Raw genomic sequence first — 13,575 nt, forward strand, 5'->3', positions numbered from 1 at the left:
CGTATTGTTTATGTGGTTGCAGTGAAATACTCTTCAACCGCTAGGCTAGCTGGCACCCCTCGGAAGTCGGCGTTCCCAGACACCGGACACGGGCGCTCCTTGTAAGCAGGCCTCTTCAGGGATGGAGGTTTAGTCCTGCTGTGCCAACTCTTTATTTCGAGTTTACTTACCCTCCTTGCAGCACCGTCAGCGTTGCAGTGTTAACATCGCAGCTGCCAGAGAGAGGAAGCTGGAGCGCAGGGGAACGTGGGGCTGAGGGCAGCTCCGGCAGAGCCGCGAGGGGGGGATGCGGCTGTTACTGCCCTTCCTCTCTCCTTGGGTTCTGTACAGCTTTGCTCCAGCCAGGGACCTGACTGAACTCCCTTCCCCTCGCCACTCTCCCCCACCCCACCGGGAGGAAAGAGCAGATCAGGGTTTTAACATCCTGACCCATTCACCTTTGAGGACTTGAGGGTCCTTTCTCCTCCCATCCAGAGGAGAAAACAAACCCCAAAGACGGCATCACTTGAGCCAGCATGGCCCCAAGCAGCCGGGGAAGCCAGCAAGCCGCTCTCCTGGACAAAGCCCTGTCCTCAGATTCCACAGCTAATGTGCACCTCTCACTGCAGAATGCAGCTCAGCTGCTGGGCACACCGTGCCGCCATGGGGCTCTGACCACCAGGCCCCGACGGGCCGGGCCATCACACCGTGCCCCGTAGCCTTCCTCTCCCAAACACTGTGTGCACCGTACTTCAGTGAGTCGGCTCATTCTAGCCAGTGCCGCGACCGATGCCAGCCGCTATTGGGGTTCCCCAAGACCATCCCTGGGTTCCATGATTTGTTGGGAGGATGCGGTCTACGGTTGTACTCATAGTTGTGATTTATTATCATGAAAAGATGGAAAACAAAATTAGCATGGGGCAAAGTCCAAAGGAAGCAAGGTGCAAGTTTCCAAAGGGGGTCATACAGGACACACTTAACTCCTTTAGCTCATGTGACAACACTTGTGAGATGTTATCTTCCAGGGAAGCTCATTAGAGAGCCAATGTTTGGGGTTTTTAAGGGAGACTAATCATGCAATCACTCTGCCTCGCGTATACCAAAATTACAGACTCCCAGAAGGAAAACATGTTGAACATGAACCACATTGTTTTTACAAACATTTTAGACATAGTGACTCACTTCTCTTACTTAGGTTGATGGGAACCTTGTGTCTTTGTAAGGACAACCTTCTCCTCACTTTCTGAAACCTAATACCTGGGAGCCTCCCTTGCCTTCTCCCCGCCCCTCCCCTCCCCTCCCTCCCCTCCCTGCAACCGGTCAGTCAGTAAAGTGTACCATGTCTACTTCCTTAGCGTCACTTTAGTATTTTCACCATGACCGTCTCCAGGCTGCCATGACCTCTCCATAGACCGCTGTCCACAACCTTTAGACTGGCTACCTTGCCAGCCTTGCCTCCTCCCATTCCATCGTCCACTCAATAAAATAGGAGTCGAAGCATGCCATTCCTACTCAAAACTCTTAAGGGAGTTCCATTGTTCTCAGGATAAAGTTTGAACTCTTTAACAAGGTTTATCAGGACCGCCCTGGTCTAGCTTCTTCATGCCTCCTTAGCCCCTTCTCTTACCCACTTTGGCACTCAACCTGCATGTTCCAACTTCCGGAATTCTTTTCATTTTGTCTAAGGTACCATGCTTGCTTGCTTGAATTCTTAACACACCTGTTCCCTTTGTCTATAATACTCCTCCACTCCCCACCCTGCAGCCTTTCAGCTGCTGCTTGCTCTTGCACATCCGTGAGGGTCAGTGTAAACTTCAGTTCCTGACACGAGAGACTATCCTTCCCATAACATCAGTCCCACTTTGTTTAATGTCCTCTTCCTTGCTAGGCAGTAAGTTCTGTATAGCAGAGACCTCTGCCCCACCTCATTCCCAGCACCTGGCATCATTCTCAACACCTACCAGATACTCAGAGAACTTATAGAATAAATTGGAAACGTGGCCTCTCTACCTTTAACAAGCTCAGTAGGGGGAGCTAGAGTATGGTCAAGAAAGAACCTCAGTGCGTGTGATGAGTGCTCTAGTGAAACGCTGTGGGATCACAGAGGATCACGGAGAAGTCCGTGAGGGATGAACTTGGCCGGCACGGGGGGTGGGTGGGGTGTGTGTATTTTCCCTGTATAACTTTATATTACTGAAGAAATTGACTACAGCATTAAGATAAAAAAGAAGAGAGTTGCACCAAGCAGTTGAATGTGTTCAGTTGCATTGCCTTATGTTTTGCTCACTAGTTGGACAGAAATTGTATAGTAGACAGCATTCTATGGTTACTGTATCTCAAGACCTTCAGAAATCCTAAGCTAGACGCAGAGCTGGGTTGTCAACTAGCCGTACTTACTAAGTTGACCCACCTTCGGGTCATCCCTCCACAGAACTGGGGCTGGCCTTCTTATGTCCTCCATTACAAATCATGTATCTCCGTCTCTGAATTCTGATGGTTGAAATTGAGTTAAATCCCTGAATACCACAGGTGCTGTTCATGTTTAGACTTTTTTCTTACCTTTCCAGCTTTGACTGCCATTGAAGGCACAGCACATGGGGAGCCCTGCCACTTCCCTTTCCTCTTCCTGGAGAAGGAATATGATGAGTGCACGTCAGACGGGAGGGAAGATGGCAGGCTGTGGTGTGCTACCACCTATGACTACAAGGCAGATGAGAAGTGGGGCTTTTGTGAGAGTAAGTACTGATCTGTAGCAGTTCCATCCACATTGCTTTGGGTGTCTCAGATGACATCTCTAAGGCCTTTTTCTAGCCATCTTCTTTCCACCCCGTCAGAAAATGGTCAGCGTTGATGATATGTCATAGCCATTAAGAATGAACTTTAGCACAGGAAGTGGGGTGTGTACTCAGGGAGCTAATTACTATGTGTCTTATTTAGAGATGGTTTTCCATTGGTGTGCATGAGTTCTGAAAACCCTCAGGCAGGCTACTAAATTTAATAAATGTAGAACATCTTTGACAGTAAAGGAAACATTGTGGAGAAGGTTAATGGTGGCTAGAAGAAAAATACCTTTTATTTTTGTTTGCTTTTGTATTTTTCTGAAGTTGGAAACAGGGAGACAGTCAGACAGACTCCTGCATGCACCCGACCAGGATCCACCCCGCATGCCCACCAGAGGGTGATGCTCTGCCCATCTGGGGCATCGCTCTGTTGCAACCAGAGCCATTCTAGCGCCTGAGGCAGAGGCCCAGAGCCATCCTCAATGCCCGGGCTAACTTTGCTCCAATGGAGCCTTGGCTGCGGGAAGGGAAGAGAGAGACAGAGAGGAAGGAGAGGGGGAGGGGTGGAGAAGCAGATGGGCGCTTCTCCTGTGTGCTCTGGCCAGGAATCGAACCCGGGACTCCTGCACACCAGGCTGATGCTCTACCATTGAGCCAACCGGCCAAGGCCAGAAAAATACCTTTTAAAAAACACTTTGAGTAAGATGTGCTGTGCTTAGGTAATTTGAGAACATATGTATATTTAACCTTCCTGCATATTAATGTCAGTTAAAGGGGTATTTTTTTTTTTCAGGAAAAACTTTGTAAGTAATAAAGAACAACAAAACCCTGAACATAACTTCCTTTGTTTCCAAATAACACTTTCAAAATGGTGGCTCTGATAGATAATTAGGCACTCCTAGACTAGAACATCAACTACAGCCCATCCTTGGCTGCAGGCCAGTAAAATTAGGTCCTTCAGTGTAACAGTCAGATATTTTTATATACAAGAGCTCCGTTCTGCTTCTGTAAATATTGATCCCAATAAAATAGTCAAATGTCTCTTAATGAGTTCTAGATTTCTGATACAATACTATGTATGTTACAACAGCAAAATAATTTTTCAGAATTCTGTAACAATTTTATAATTTTCAGTGTTGTATCAGTACATAGGGAAAAAAAGTTGAACATTAATCATAATCTATATCTAATAAAAATCCATTTTTTACAGATTTCTATTATGTAATTAATCAAATACTTTCTCTTTATAAAGATATATAGCATTTCAGGTGAGGTCAAAGTTTCTTTTGTCTAAAATGATATCTTTATGACTATTGTTTTTTAATATTCTTCTGTTCTTCTAATTTCAGCTGACCTTGGCATATTATAATAAGCTGCTACTGAAATTTTAGTTAAAAAGTACCCTTCAAAAGCAGGTTGACAGGGTGACCCTAGAATCTATGTAAACAATTAATTAAATAAAAAATTTTTAAAAAGCAGGTTGATAATGCTTTCTCTAAAAGAAAGTAATTTAAATGAGTTTTGTTTGTTTTTTAAAGTCTTCTGTCAGGTAAGGGCCACACTTAAAGGCTGAGTCTTTGGAGTTAACTTTGTAAAGAGTGAAAGGTTGTGTTTGTGTACCTGGAAGAATACATGCTGGTGTTTGATAAATTATTGGTGGAGAATTAAAATGCATTTAAGTGCATCTGACACTTCGTTTTTAGCTGAAGAAGAAGCTACTAAAAGGCGGCAGATGCAGGAAGCAGAAGTGATGTACCAGACTGCGATGAAAATCCTCAACAGAAGCACTAAAAAAATCCATAAAAGAGAGTAGGTAGCCCTGCCTCGTCCATGCCTCCCCTGAGATAAGCCATCACAGAGATAAATAGCTAAGTACTTTTTCAAAAGTGTTTTGCCAAAAACAGGATTTCTTACATTGCATTACAAGAAGTTTAGTATGATATATGGATGCCGGTGGTGTTGCTTTTATCACACTTTAGCTTGTTGAGATAACAGGTTATAAATACCACAAGAATGAATGAACAGCGAGCGAATGGAAACGGTTGGTTCAGGCTATAGTTTTTAAGAACCAAGAATACATATGCTATTCAGTATTTAAAGTGACATAAAACAATAGGAATTGTCAGGTGTTTTGCTTTTTGTTTTTACTTTGTGATTTTCTTGCAGAGAAGAGTAGAATTTAGGCATTTACACTTGGAAAGAATGTAAAACAAGTGACTGTCTTCTAATATTTTATATCCCTTTAACTTCAACTGACTTCTGTTATAGTCTGTGCAAAGATTTAAAAATAAAATTGCAATGGTTATTATTGGATTATTTACTGGACACCACATTATTACAGCTCTGTCTACATTGGGAATGTAGTTAATGTTTTTAATAGAAGTTTTGAGAATTATTACTGTAATTAGACTATTCCAAGATATTAGGATGACAGAGAGAACTGGTACTTTATATAAAAACAAAGTAGCCAAAATGCTTTTTATATACACAAGTAACATCACTATAGAATAAGGAAATGATGTTGCATTTCAGTAGACCTTAAAAAAAATTAATGAAAGTTCTAAAATATTGCTAATGTTGTTTTTTAATTATTTGTATTTGAAGAGCTTATCGGTATCTTCAGAAAGCAGCAAGCATGAACCACACCAAGGCCCTGGAGAGGGTGTCATACGCTCTTTTGTTCGGCGATTTCCTGACACAGAACGTCCAGGCGGCTAAGGAGATGTTTGAGAGGTTGACGGAGGAAGGCTCTCCCAAGGGACAGACCGTAAGTCTGCTCTCGTTGCAGAATCTCTTCGCACACAGCACTGTGTGTTTTAACAGCAGTTTACCCTTTATGCCCTGACTTCTTTTGACAAATAAGAATGACAGGTAAAATATCTTTAAATGTTCATTTTGTGGCAGGTCATTTTACCAATCTTACACAATCTTTCCTTCATCTGAGAACATGTGTGGTCACATAAGGCGTTTGCTATTGCATCTTGCCACAAATTGTGTTTGTAGTTTTTCAGATTAGCTGTACAGAATGAAACATCATTGAAGGTAATTGGCTTTTATCTGAATTACTCATCATTGCATTTCTTTCCAAAGTTCAGGGGCTCTAGCTTTTATTTTATTAATTTTGGTGTTTCTTTTAAAATATGTATATTACAGGCCCTGGCCGATTGGCTCAGCGGTAGAGTGTCGGCCCAGTGTGTGGAAGTCCCGGGTTCGATTCCCGGCCAGGGTACATAGGAGAAGCACCCTTCTGCTTCTCCACCCTTCCTCCTCTCTTTCCTCTGTGTCTCTCTTTCCCTCCTGCAGCCAAGACTCCATTGGAGCAAAGTAGGCCCGGGTGCTGAGGATGGCTCTGTGGCCTCCCTCTCAGGTGCTAGAATGGCTCTGGTTGCAATGAAGTAACACCCTAGATGAGCAGAGCATCGCCCCCTAGTGGACATGCCTAATGGCTCCCGGTTGGGTACATGCAGGAATCTTTCTCTCTGCCTCCCCGCTTCTAACTTTGGAAAAATACAAAATATATATATATATATGTTACAGAAGCAGTACATGCCCACTATAAGAAACTAGAAATACAAACTAAAAATGCTAAGAAAGTAAATGTCACATATTTACCAACTAGACCTGAGCATTGGTAATATGTTAGTGCATGCAAACCCTCTAGACCTTGCTCTGTGTATATAGATACATGTGGATCCTTTATTGAATAAGACGTCACTGTCTGCTATTCCACAACGTGCTCTTCGTTCAGCAGCCTTCAGCTTTCTGTTCTATGCTCTTTGCATCATATGACACCCATACCGTATTCAGACAGTGTTGAACAAAACATTTCCTTTACGCCTGTTTTGTGCAAACCAGTATCCAGTCCAGGACTGTGTCTTATATTTGGTTGTTATTTCTAGCATAGCCACTCTCTTTCTTTCTGTGTGTTAGAAATGAGCCATTTTTTCTTCAGAACGTCCTACGTTCATTTATTTAGCTGTTCTTCATGGTGTCCTTTGTTTGTTTCCTCACCGTCTGTATTTCCGGTAAACTGTATGTCACAGCTAACGGCCGATGAACTCGGGTAAATGGCTTTAGGCTAGACTGCGTTATAGGGATGCTCCGTACTCCGGATTACGTCACACCATGTGAAACATTATTTGTTTGACTCCCCATCTGCGGTAGTAAAGTTGACACCTGGAATTAGGAGGCCACCGCATTTATTTAATATGCCTTCAGTAATTCAGGTTTATTGAAGGTGTTGGATTTGCTTAAAGATAAAATTTCTTGTTCTAGTTAAAGGAAATATGTTTTTAAACTATTTCAACATTAACAGGAATTGTGACCATAGTATTGGACTGAATACCAGCCAGGCCACAACTCTAATGTAGTCTTAGTTTTAGTTTATAAATAGCTTATATCTTAATTGTTCCCTTTGTTTTCAAAGCTTTTTTCTCTTCTTTGTATAAATCATTTTATGTAACAATCACATATATTCTTTAACCTCAGACACATTTTGCTCTAAAGAATAGTTTAATACTTTTAAGATATTGTTTTCCTCTAATAATAGAACCTTACAAGGCCACAGTGCTTTATACACTGCAAAACATTCTCTGCATATCATTAATTCTAGCTGATGAGACAAAGCACCAGAATCACAGTGTCTTTTAATTTTTTTTATTGATTGATTTTAGAGAGACAGGAAGGGAGACAGAGAGGGAAGCATTCATTTGCTATTCCACTTAGTTGTGCATTCACTGGTCGCTTTGTATGTACTCTGACCAGGGATCAGACCCACAACCTTGGTGTTTCGGGACGACGCTTTAACCGACTGAGCTACCTGACCGGGGCCCAGAATCACAGTGTCTTAACACTGCAAGTTATTTCTTCTCATGCCAGGTTTCATGCAGCTGTCCTGCCTGCATCCCTCTCTTCCAAAAGGTCGCCCGGGGTCAAGGGCTGCTTCTGTCATGTCGCTACTCCATTTAGAACATGGGGCTTCTAAGCCACGGGAAGAGGGCTAGAGGTTTCTCTGGGATCCTTTCAAAAGCCAGGTCTAAAAATGGTTTATATTCCTTCCGGCCACATGCAGGGCAGATGGCCCTACCTAACTGCAAGGGAGGCCAGGAATATGCACAGTGTATCGCTTATCCCTTGATGTTACCAAGGAAGATCCTCAGAAGGCAAAAGTTAGGACTTGACCAGTGCATTGTTCGGTTGAGTATTTGTAGAAAATTGTGTGCTCTAGCATTGTAAAGTGACCTTTCTTCCTTGACCACTTCCCCTTGACCCCTTGCTGCATCTTTGTGCTCCTGGTGTAGTGTATCTTGGCAATCTTTAATCCATTTTCATCGTGTATGCCCCTGTGCCTTGATGTAATACTATAGGAGTTGTTCTATTCTCATAAAAGCTGTTCATCAAGATCAAGTAAAAAGCCATGTTTGGGTTCAGCCTTATTTTCCTAGTTAATAATTTCTTAAATTATCTTTAACCTTCAAGCTAAACACTTTGACTTGTTTAAAGTTATATCTTATTGCATAATTTGTAAAGCCCTGAATGCATATCTGAGGCTTTTTAATTCCAGGTTGTACATACTTGCAACAATTCAAATTGTTTAGCATTGAGAGATTCTTTTGTCATTTTATAGGTCATAAAACTATGTCTGTCTTATATAAACTTCCACCAAAGGAAGAATTCTTACTCTTATCATTTTATTTCAGGCTCTTGGCTTTCTCTATGCCTCTGGACTTGGTGTTAATTCAAGTCAGGCAAAGGTAATGCTGTTAAAACTTTATATGTTAAAAAATTTTTTTTCAATTTTCCATTGATTTGGGGTGGGTGAGTGGGGGAGAGAAGCATGAATTCGTGGTTTCACTTAGTTCCATTTAGTTGTGCACACACTGATTACTTCTCACACATGCCTTGACTGGGGATTGAACCCATGACGTCTGGCACACCAGGTCAGTGTTTTATGCGCTGAGCCACCTGGCCAGGGCTTAATACTTTATTATAGACAACAATAGGAATTAAGTATCTATATGTGCCTATGTTCAATTAAGCATCTTTTTGTTCCTTCACAGGCCCTTGTATATTATACTTTTGGATCTCTTGGGGGCAACCTAATAGCCCACATGATTTTGGTAAGTAAGACTTAAATGGAAGGATAAATTTTGGTTAACAAATGGCCACGACTTTTCTGACTTTCAAGATTGAGATTTACATGTATTCACTAAGACCAAATACTTCTTAACTAATGAATATAATGAATCTACATGTGAATGAAAGTTGGTAGAATTCACAATTTTTTATGAAAATGGCTAGTTTGACTGATTACCCTTAAAATAACTATGATGAATGGCTTTTTTTCTTGTAAGTCTTGTTTTTGGGTTTTTTGTTTGTTTGTTTGTTTGTTTTTAGAGAAGGGAGGAAGGGAGAGAAATGAGAAGCATCAACTCGTAGTTGTGTCACTTTAGTTGTTCTTTGCTTTCTCATACGTACCTTGAACGGGGGGGGGGGGGGCTCAATTCAAAGCAGTGACCCCTTGTTCAAGCCAGCGACCTTGGACTTTAAGCCAGTGACCTTTGGGCTCAAGCCACTGACCCTGCACTCAACTTGGTGAGCCTGTGCTCAAGCCAGATGAGCTCGTGCTCAGGCTGGAGGCCTCGGGGTTTTGAACCTGGGACCTCAGCGTCCCAGGTCAATGCTCTATTCACTGTGCCACCACTGGTCAGGCTACTTTATTAAGTTTGAATTATTTGTCAGAGTCATTGTTTAGAGTGGTGTCATAGTCACTGAAATTGAAGTAGGACTACTATATACAGAACCAGTGGTCCTATAAAGTTCATTACAGAGCACCTCTGTGTGTTGTCTGATAACATTGATCATTTAAATGGCTTAGTGGTAAAATACAGTCTTTTCACTAAATTCTTTTTGCTGGGGTGTTTAATCTGCCTTTTACTTCATGAACTGACTAAGTCACATGACCTCTAACCCATGTTACTGTGTTTCAAATGGAAGGGTAAAGTCATTCTTTTAGGAATATATGGGGTAGACTGAGCAGAAAGGAGACTGAAAGCAGAACACCCAGTCCAGGTTCTGGAGAAGGACCTGGAGGCGTGGTCATTGATGAGATACGAGACTTTAAAAAAAGGAAAAACTGCTTTTCTGGCCAGCTAGGTGGATCCTCGCTAATTTTACACATATATTCCAAAACTACGTATTGAGTACACGCAGAGATGAATAAGATATAGTATTGGCCTGAGGAACGGGAGGCCCAAGTGAGGGGACCGTTAGAGTACAGCAGGAGAATATCAAGGACCCACCTAGAAAGTCCTCTGACCCGCACTGGCATCGGGAGGAAGGGAATTTAAGGAGCTGCTTCTAAGGAAAGAAGCAACTGACATGCTTCCTGGGTAATACGTGGTGGTGAGTGAATGTGAGAAGCAGAGGGGTCGCGGCAGTGGGGGCAGTGCACGGATGCAGAGGGACAGCAGAGGGGGGGCGGTGTTTGCAAGGAAATCCAAGCATTCTGGCCGGGGCGTGGAATGCCAGCTAGTTCCCGAGTGGGGCAGGTAGATAGGAATCACGTAAACAGCTGTGCTTAAGGCCGAGGAGCTGGGACTTTGTCCTGTTTACAGGGCAGACTGCTGAGGGAGTTCAAGTGAAAAATAGGGGATTGATCTCATTTTCTCTTTACTGACTTACCAGTCTTCCTCAGTCGTGGCTACAGAGTAAGAACGTTAAGTAATAGACATGCCATTTTACAGTAATGCCCTAGGATTGTTAGTGTCTGTGAAGTGACTCCAGAGAGCTCTGCCTTCTCTTTGTAATTAGCTGCCCCCCACTTGGAAGTCATTCGTTGCTGGTCTGCTCCTAGCAGGCTCTTGACTTCCACGTGTTGCTCATTTGTTGCTGCTTTTCTAGTCTGGAAGATTAACCCTTTCTTTGCTAAAATTGTGTCTAAAATAAGAATAAAATCTGTTCTAAGCAAGAGCTCAAGTTATTTTCTTTAGCAGGTAAAATGCGCACCCCACATACATAAAGTTCGTGGCACCTGTTTTGATTGCTCTGGGAAATGTATTTCTTGTTTTCTGGTTCTTAGCTCGAGTTTGATAGTTGAAGTGGCTAAATAAATGACGTCCTAACATAAAACTCAGGATAAATGAGGGGATAGTGTACTTGGACCCCAGAGGACAGCAGAGTCACATTTTGAGTATGGTCAGCTTTATATGTTCCGATGAGAACGCCACCGAAGCGCGTGGAACTGGGTCTCACCTGAGGCTGTCTTCCAGGGCTACCGCTACTGGGCCGGCATCGGAGTGCTCCAGAGCTGTGAATCCGCGCTCACTCACTACCGCCTCGTGGCCAATCACGGTACCTGTTCTCTGCCTCTCACCTACAAAACGGGAAACAAAACCGGAGGAACAATTGAGTTAGAATACATTTATTTTTATTGTACTACTTTAAATGTCATGGATGGCTCTTTCAGATGGAATTGTCTTGACTTTAGTTGATTGGAAGTACATAGTTTAAAAAAAATTTTGCTATGGACTCCACTTCTTAAATATTTTGTAGGAAAAACTGAATTTCCTATAGTACTCTGTAGACTGTTGTTCTGTGCTCTATTGACTACCATAGGAACAGTTTCCTGTAACATAGTGTCTGTCACTCAACATTTGGCAGCTGGAACTGTACTCTTTTTTTTTTTTCATTTTTCTGAAGCTGGAAACAGGGAGAGACAGTCAGACAGACTCCCGCATGCGCCCGACCAGGATCCACCCGGCACGCCCACCAGGGGGCGATGCTCTGCCCATCCTGGGCATCGCCATATTGCGACCAGAGCCACTCTAGCGCCTGGGGCAGAGGCCGAGGAGCCATCCCCAGCGCCCGGGCCATCTTTGCTCCAATGGAGCCTTGGCTGCGGGAGGGGAAGAGAGAGACAGAGAGGAAAGCGCGGCGGAGGGGTGGAGAAGCAAATGGGCGCTTCTCCTGTGTGCCCTGGCCGGGAATCGAACCCGGGTCCTCCGCACGCTAGGCCGACGCTCTACCGCTGAGCCAACCGGCCAGGGCCTGGAACTGTACTCTTTAGGGCAGTGGTCCCCAACCTTTTTTGGGCTACGGACCGGTTTAATGTCAGAAAATATTTTCACAGACCGGCCTTTAGGGTGGGACAAATAAATGTATCACGTGACCAAGACAAGCGTCAAGAGTGAGTCTTAGATGGATGTAACAGAGGGAATCTGGTCATTTTTTAAAAATAAAACATTGTTCAGACTTAAATATAAATAAAACGGAAATAATGTAAGTTACTTATTCTTTCTCTGCGGACTGGTACCAACTGGCCCATGGACCAGTACCAGTCTGCGGCCCGGGGGTTGAGGACCACTGCTTTAGGGGACAGTCCTGACTTTCATCCACATCACTGCTTTGTCCCCGTTTCAGTCGCTAGTGATATCTCGCTGACGGGAGGCTCAGTCGTGCAGAGAATACGGCTGCCTGACGAGGTGGAAAATCCAGGAATGAACAGTGGAATGCTAGAAGAAGATTTGATTCAGTATTACCAGTTCCTGGCTGAAAAGGGTGATGTACAAGCACAGGTATGTGGTTAAGCATCTCGTGGACTATCTTAACGCATTCATGCTGGTCTCTGGGGGCAGGCGCGTATCTCTGCTCCACATGCTCATTAGCTACATGCTAGTCCCACGCTCTCCACACATTCCACTTGGATCCATCTGGGACGTGGCCCAGGCATTCACGGTCCCTGCACGGAGGCCGGTGACTCCTGTGCGGCACAGTTGAAAACTGCTGCTGGGGGGGGAGCAGCTTGACAGCGATGATGAGGCTTTTCATGAAGTCACCACAGACAAAACTGTCACTTTCTCTAAACAGAAAGTCTCTGGACCTTTTGGAGTTTCAGATGCTCTTCAGAACTATTTATTATTCATGTTTCCTTTGCTCATCTTAGATCATAATTTTCTCAAGGTCAAGGACACAAAGAAATAGGTGTGTTTAATGTGAATGTATGATACCCATCAAAGTAGCATGTATAATTTGTTGTTTTGTGCCTTATTTTGACATTATAATAAAAAGAACTTCAACATGTTTTTTTTCTATTAAGTTTTAAGAACAATTCATTTTAAGACTAACAGAAAGGGAGTCAAGTAAAAAATAAACTAAAAAAAAACCATAAAAACTACAATGCAGTAAGAGATCCAAATCTCAGCACATGGAAACTTTAATAAAGTTCAGTGAAACATCTTTCATTTGCATTAGAGACAATTAAAATTTAAAACAATCTAGCCTGACCAGTGATGGTGCAATGGTTGGAGCATCAGCCTGGGACACGGAGGTCCCAGGTTCAAAACCCGAGGTCGCCAGCTTGAGCACTGGCTCACCAGCTTGAACGTGGTGTCACCAGCATGGTGTGGGATCATCAACATGATTCCATGGTCACTGGCTTGAAGTCCAAGGTTGCTGGCTTGAGCCCAAGGTCGCTGGCTTGACCGGAGGGGCGCCCCCCCCCCCCATCAAAAATAGAGTTTATTCTTTTACCACTATTAATTATTGCATTATTTTCTACATGAACAACTTTAAACCTACTTTTGATCCACCCTGTGTTTTAGGCCATGTTGAGTGCATGTGTACTTAGTATTGCTGTCTTTCTGTTGAACCAACTTTTCTATCATTTATTTGTAGAAATGTTTTTTACCTTAAACTGCACTTTGCCTTACATTGACATAGCAACACTACTTTCTTTTAGTTACTACTTACATGGAATACCTTTTCTACCCTGTACTTTCAACCTTCTTAAGTTTAAGATATGTCTTTTATAAGTATC

The 13,575-nt window shown here is 43.1% G+C and overlaps 1 protein-coding gene across 1 annotated transcript in view; it reads left to right on the top strand.

The window, feature by feature from the left end:
* Nucleotides 1-13,575, top strand: part of SEL1L (SEL1L adaptor subunit of SYVN1 ubiquitin ligase) — a 50,302-nt gene that overhangs the window by 14,284 nt on the left and 22,443 nt on the right. The window contains exons 4-10 of the mRNA XM_066344367.1: nt 2,547-2,714; nt 4,463-4,568; nt 5,364-5,526; nt 8,459-8,512; nt 8,819-8,878; nt 11,030-11,111; nt 12,180-12,334. Coding sequence (XP_066200464.1) covers nt 2,547-2,714; nt 4,463-4,568; nt 5,364-5,526; nt 8,459-8,512; nt 8,819-8,878; nt 11,030-11,111; nt 12,180-12,334 — 788 coding nt within the window. The remainder of the gene's footprint in view (nt 1-2,546; nt 2,715-4,462; nt 4,569-5,363; nt 5,527-8,458; nt 8,513-8,818; nt 8,879-11,029; nt 11,112-12,179; nt 12,335-13,575) is intronic.

The sequence above is a fragment of the Saccopteryx leptura genome, chromosome 6 (assembly GCF_036850995.1).
Source record: "Saccopteryx leptura isolate mSacLep1 chromosome 6, mSacLep1_pri_phased_curated, whole genome shotgun sequence".
NCBI lineage: Eukaryota > Metazoa > Chordata > Mammalia > Chiroptera > Emballonuridae > Saccopteryx > Saccopteryx leptura.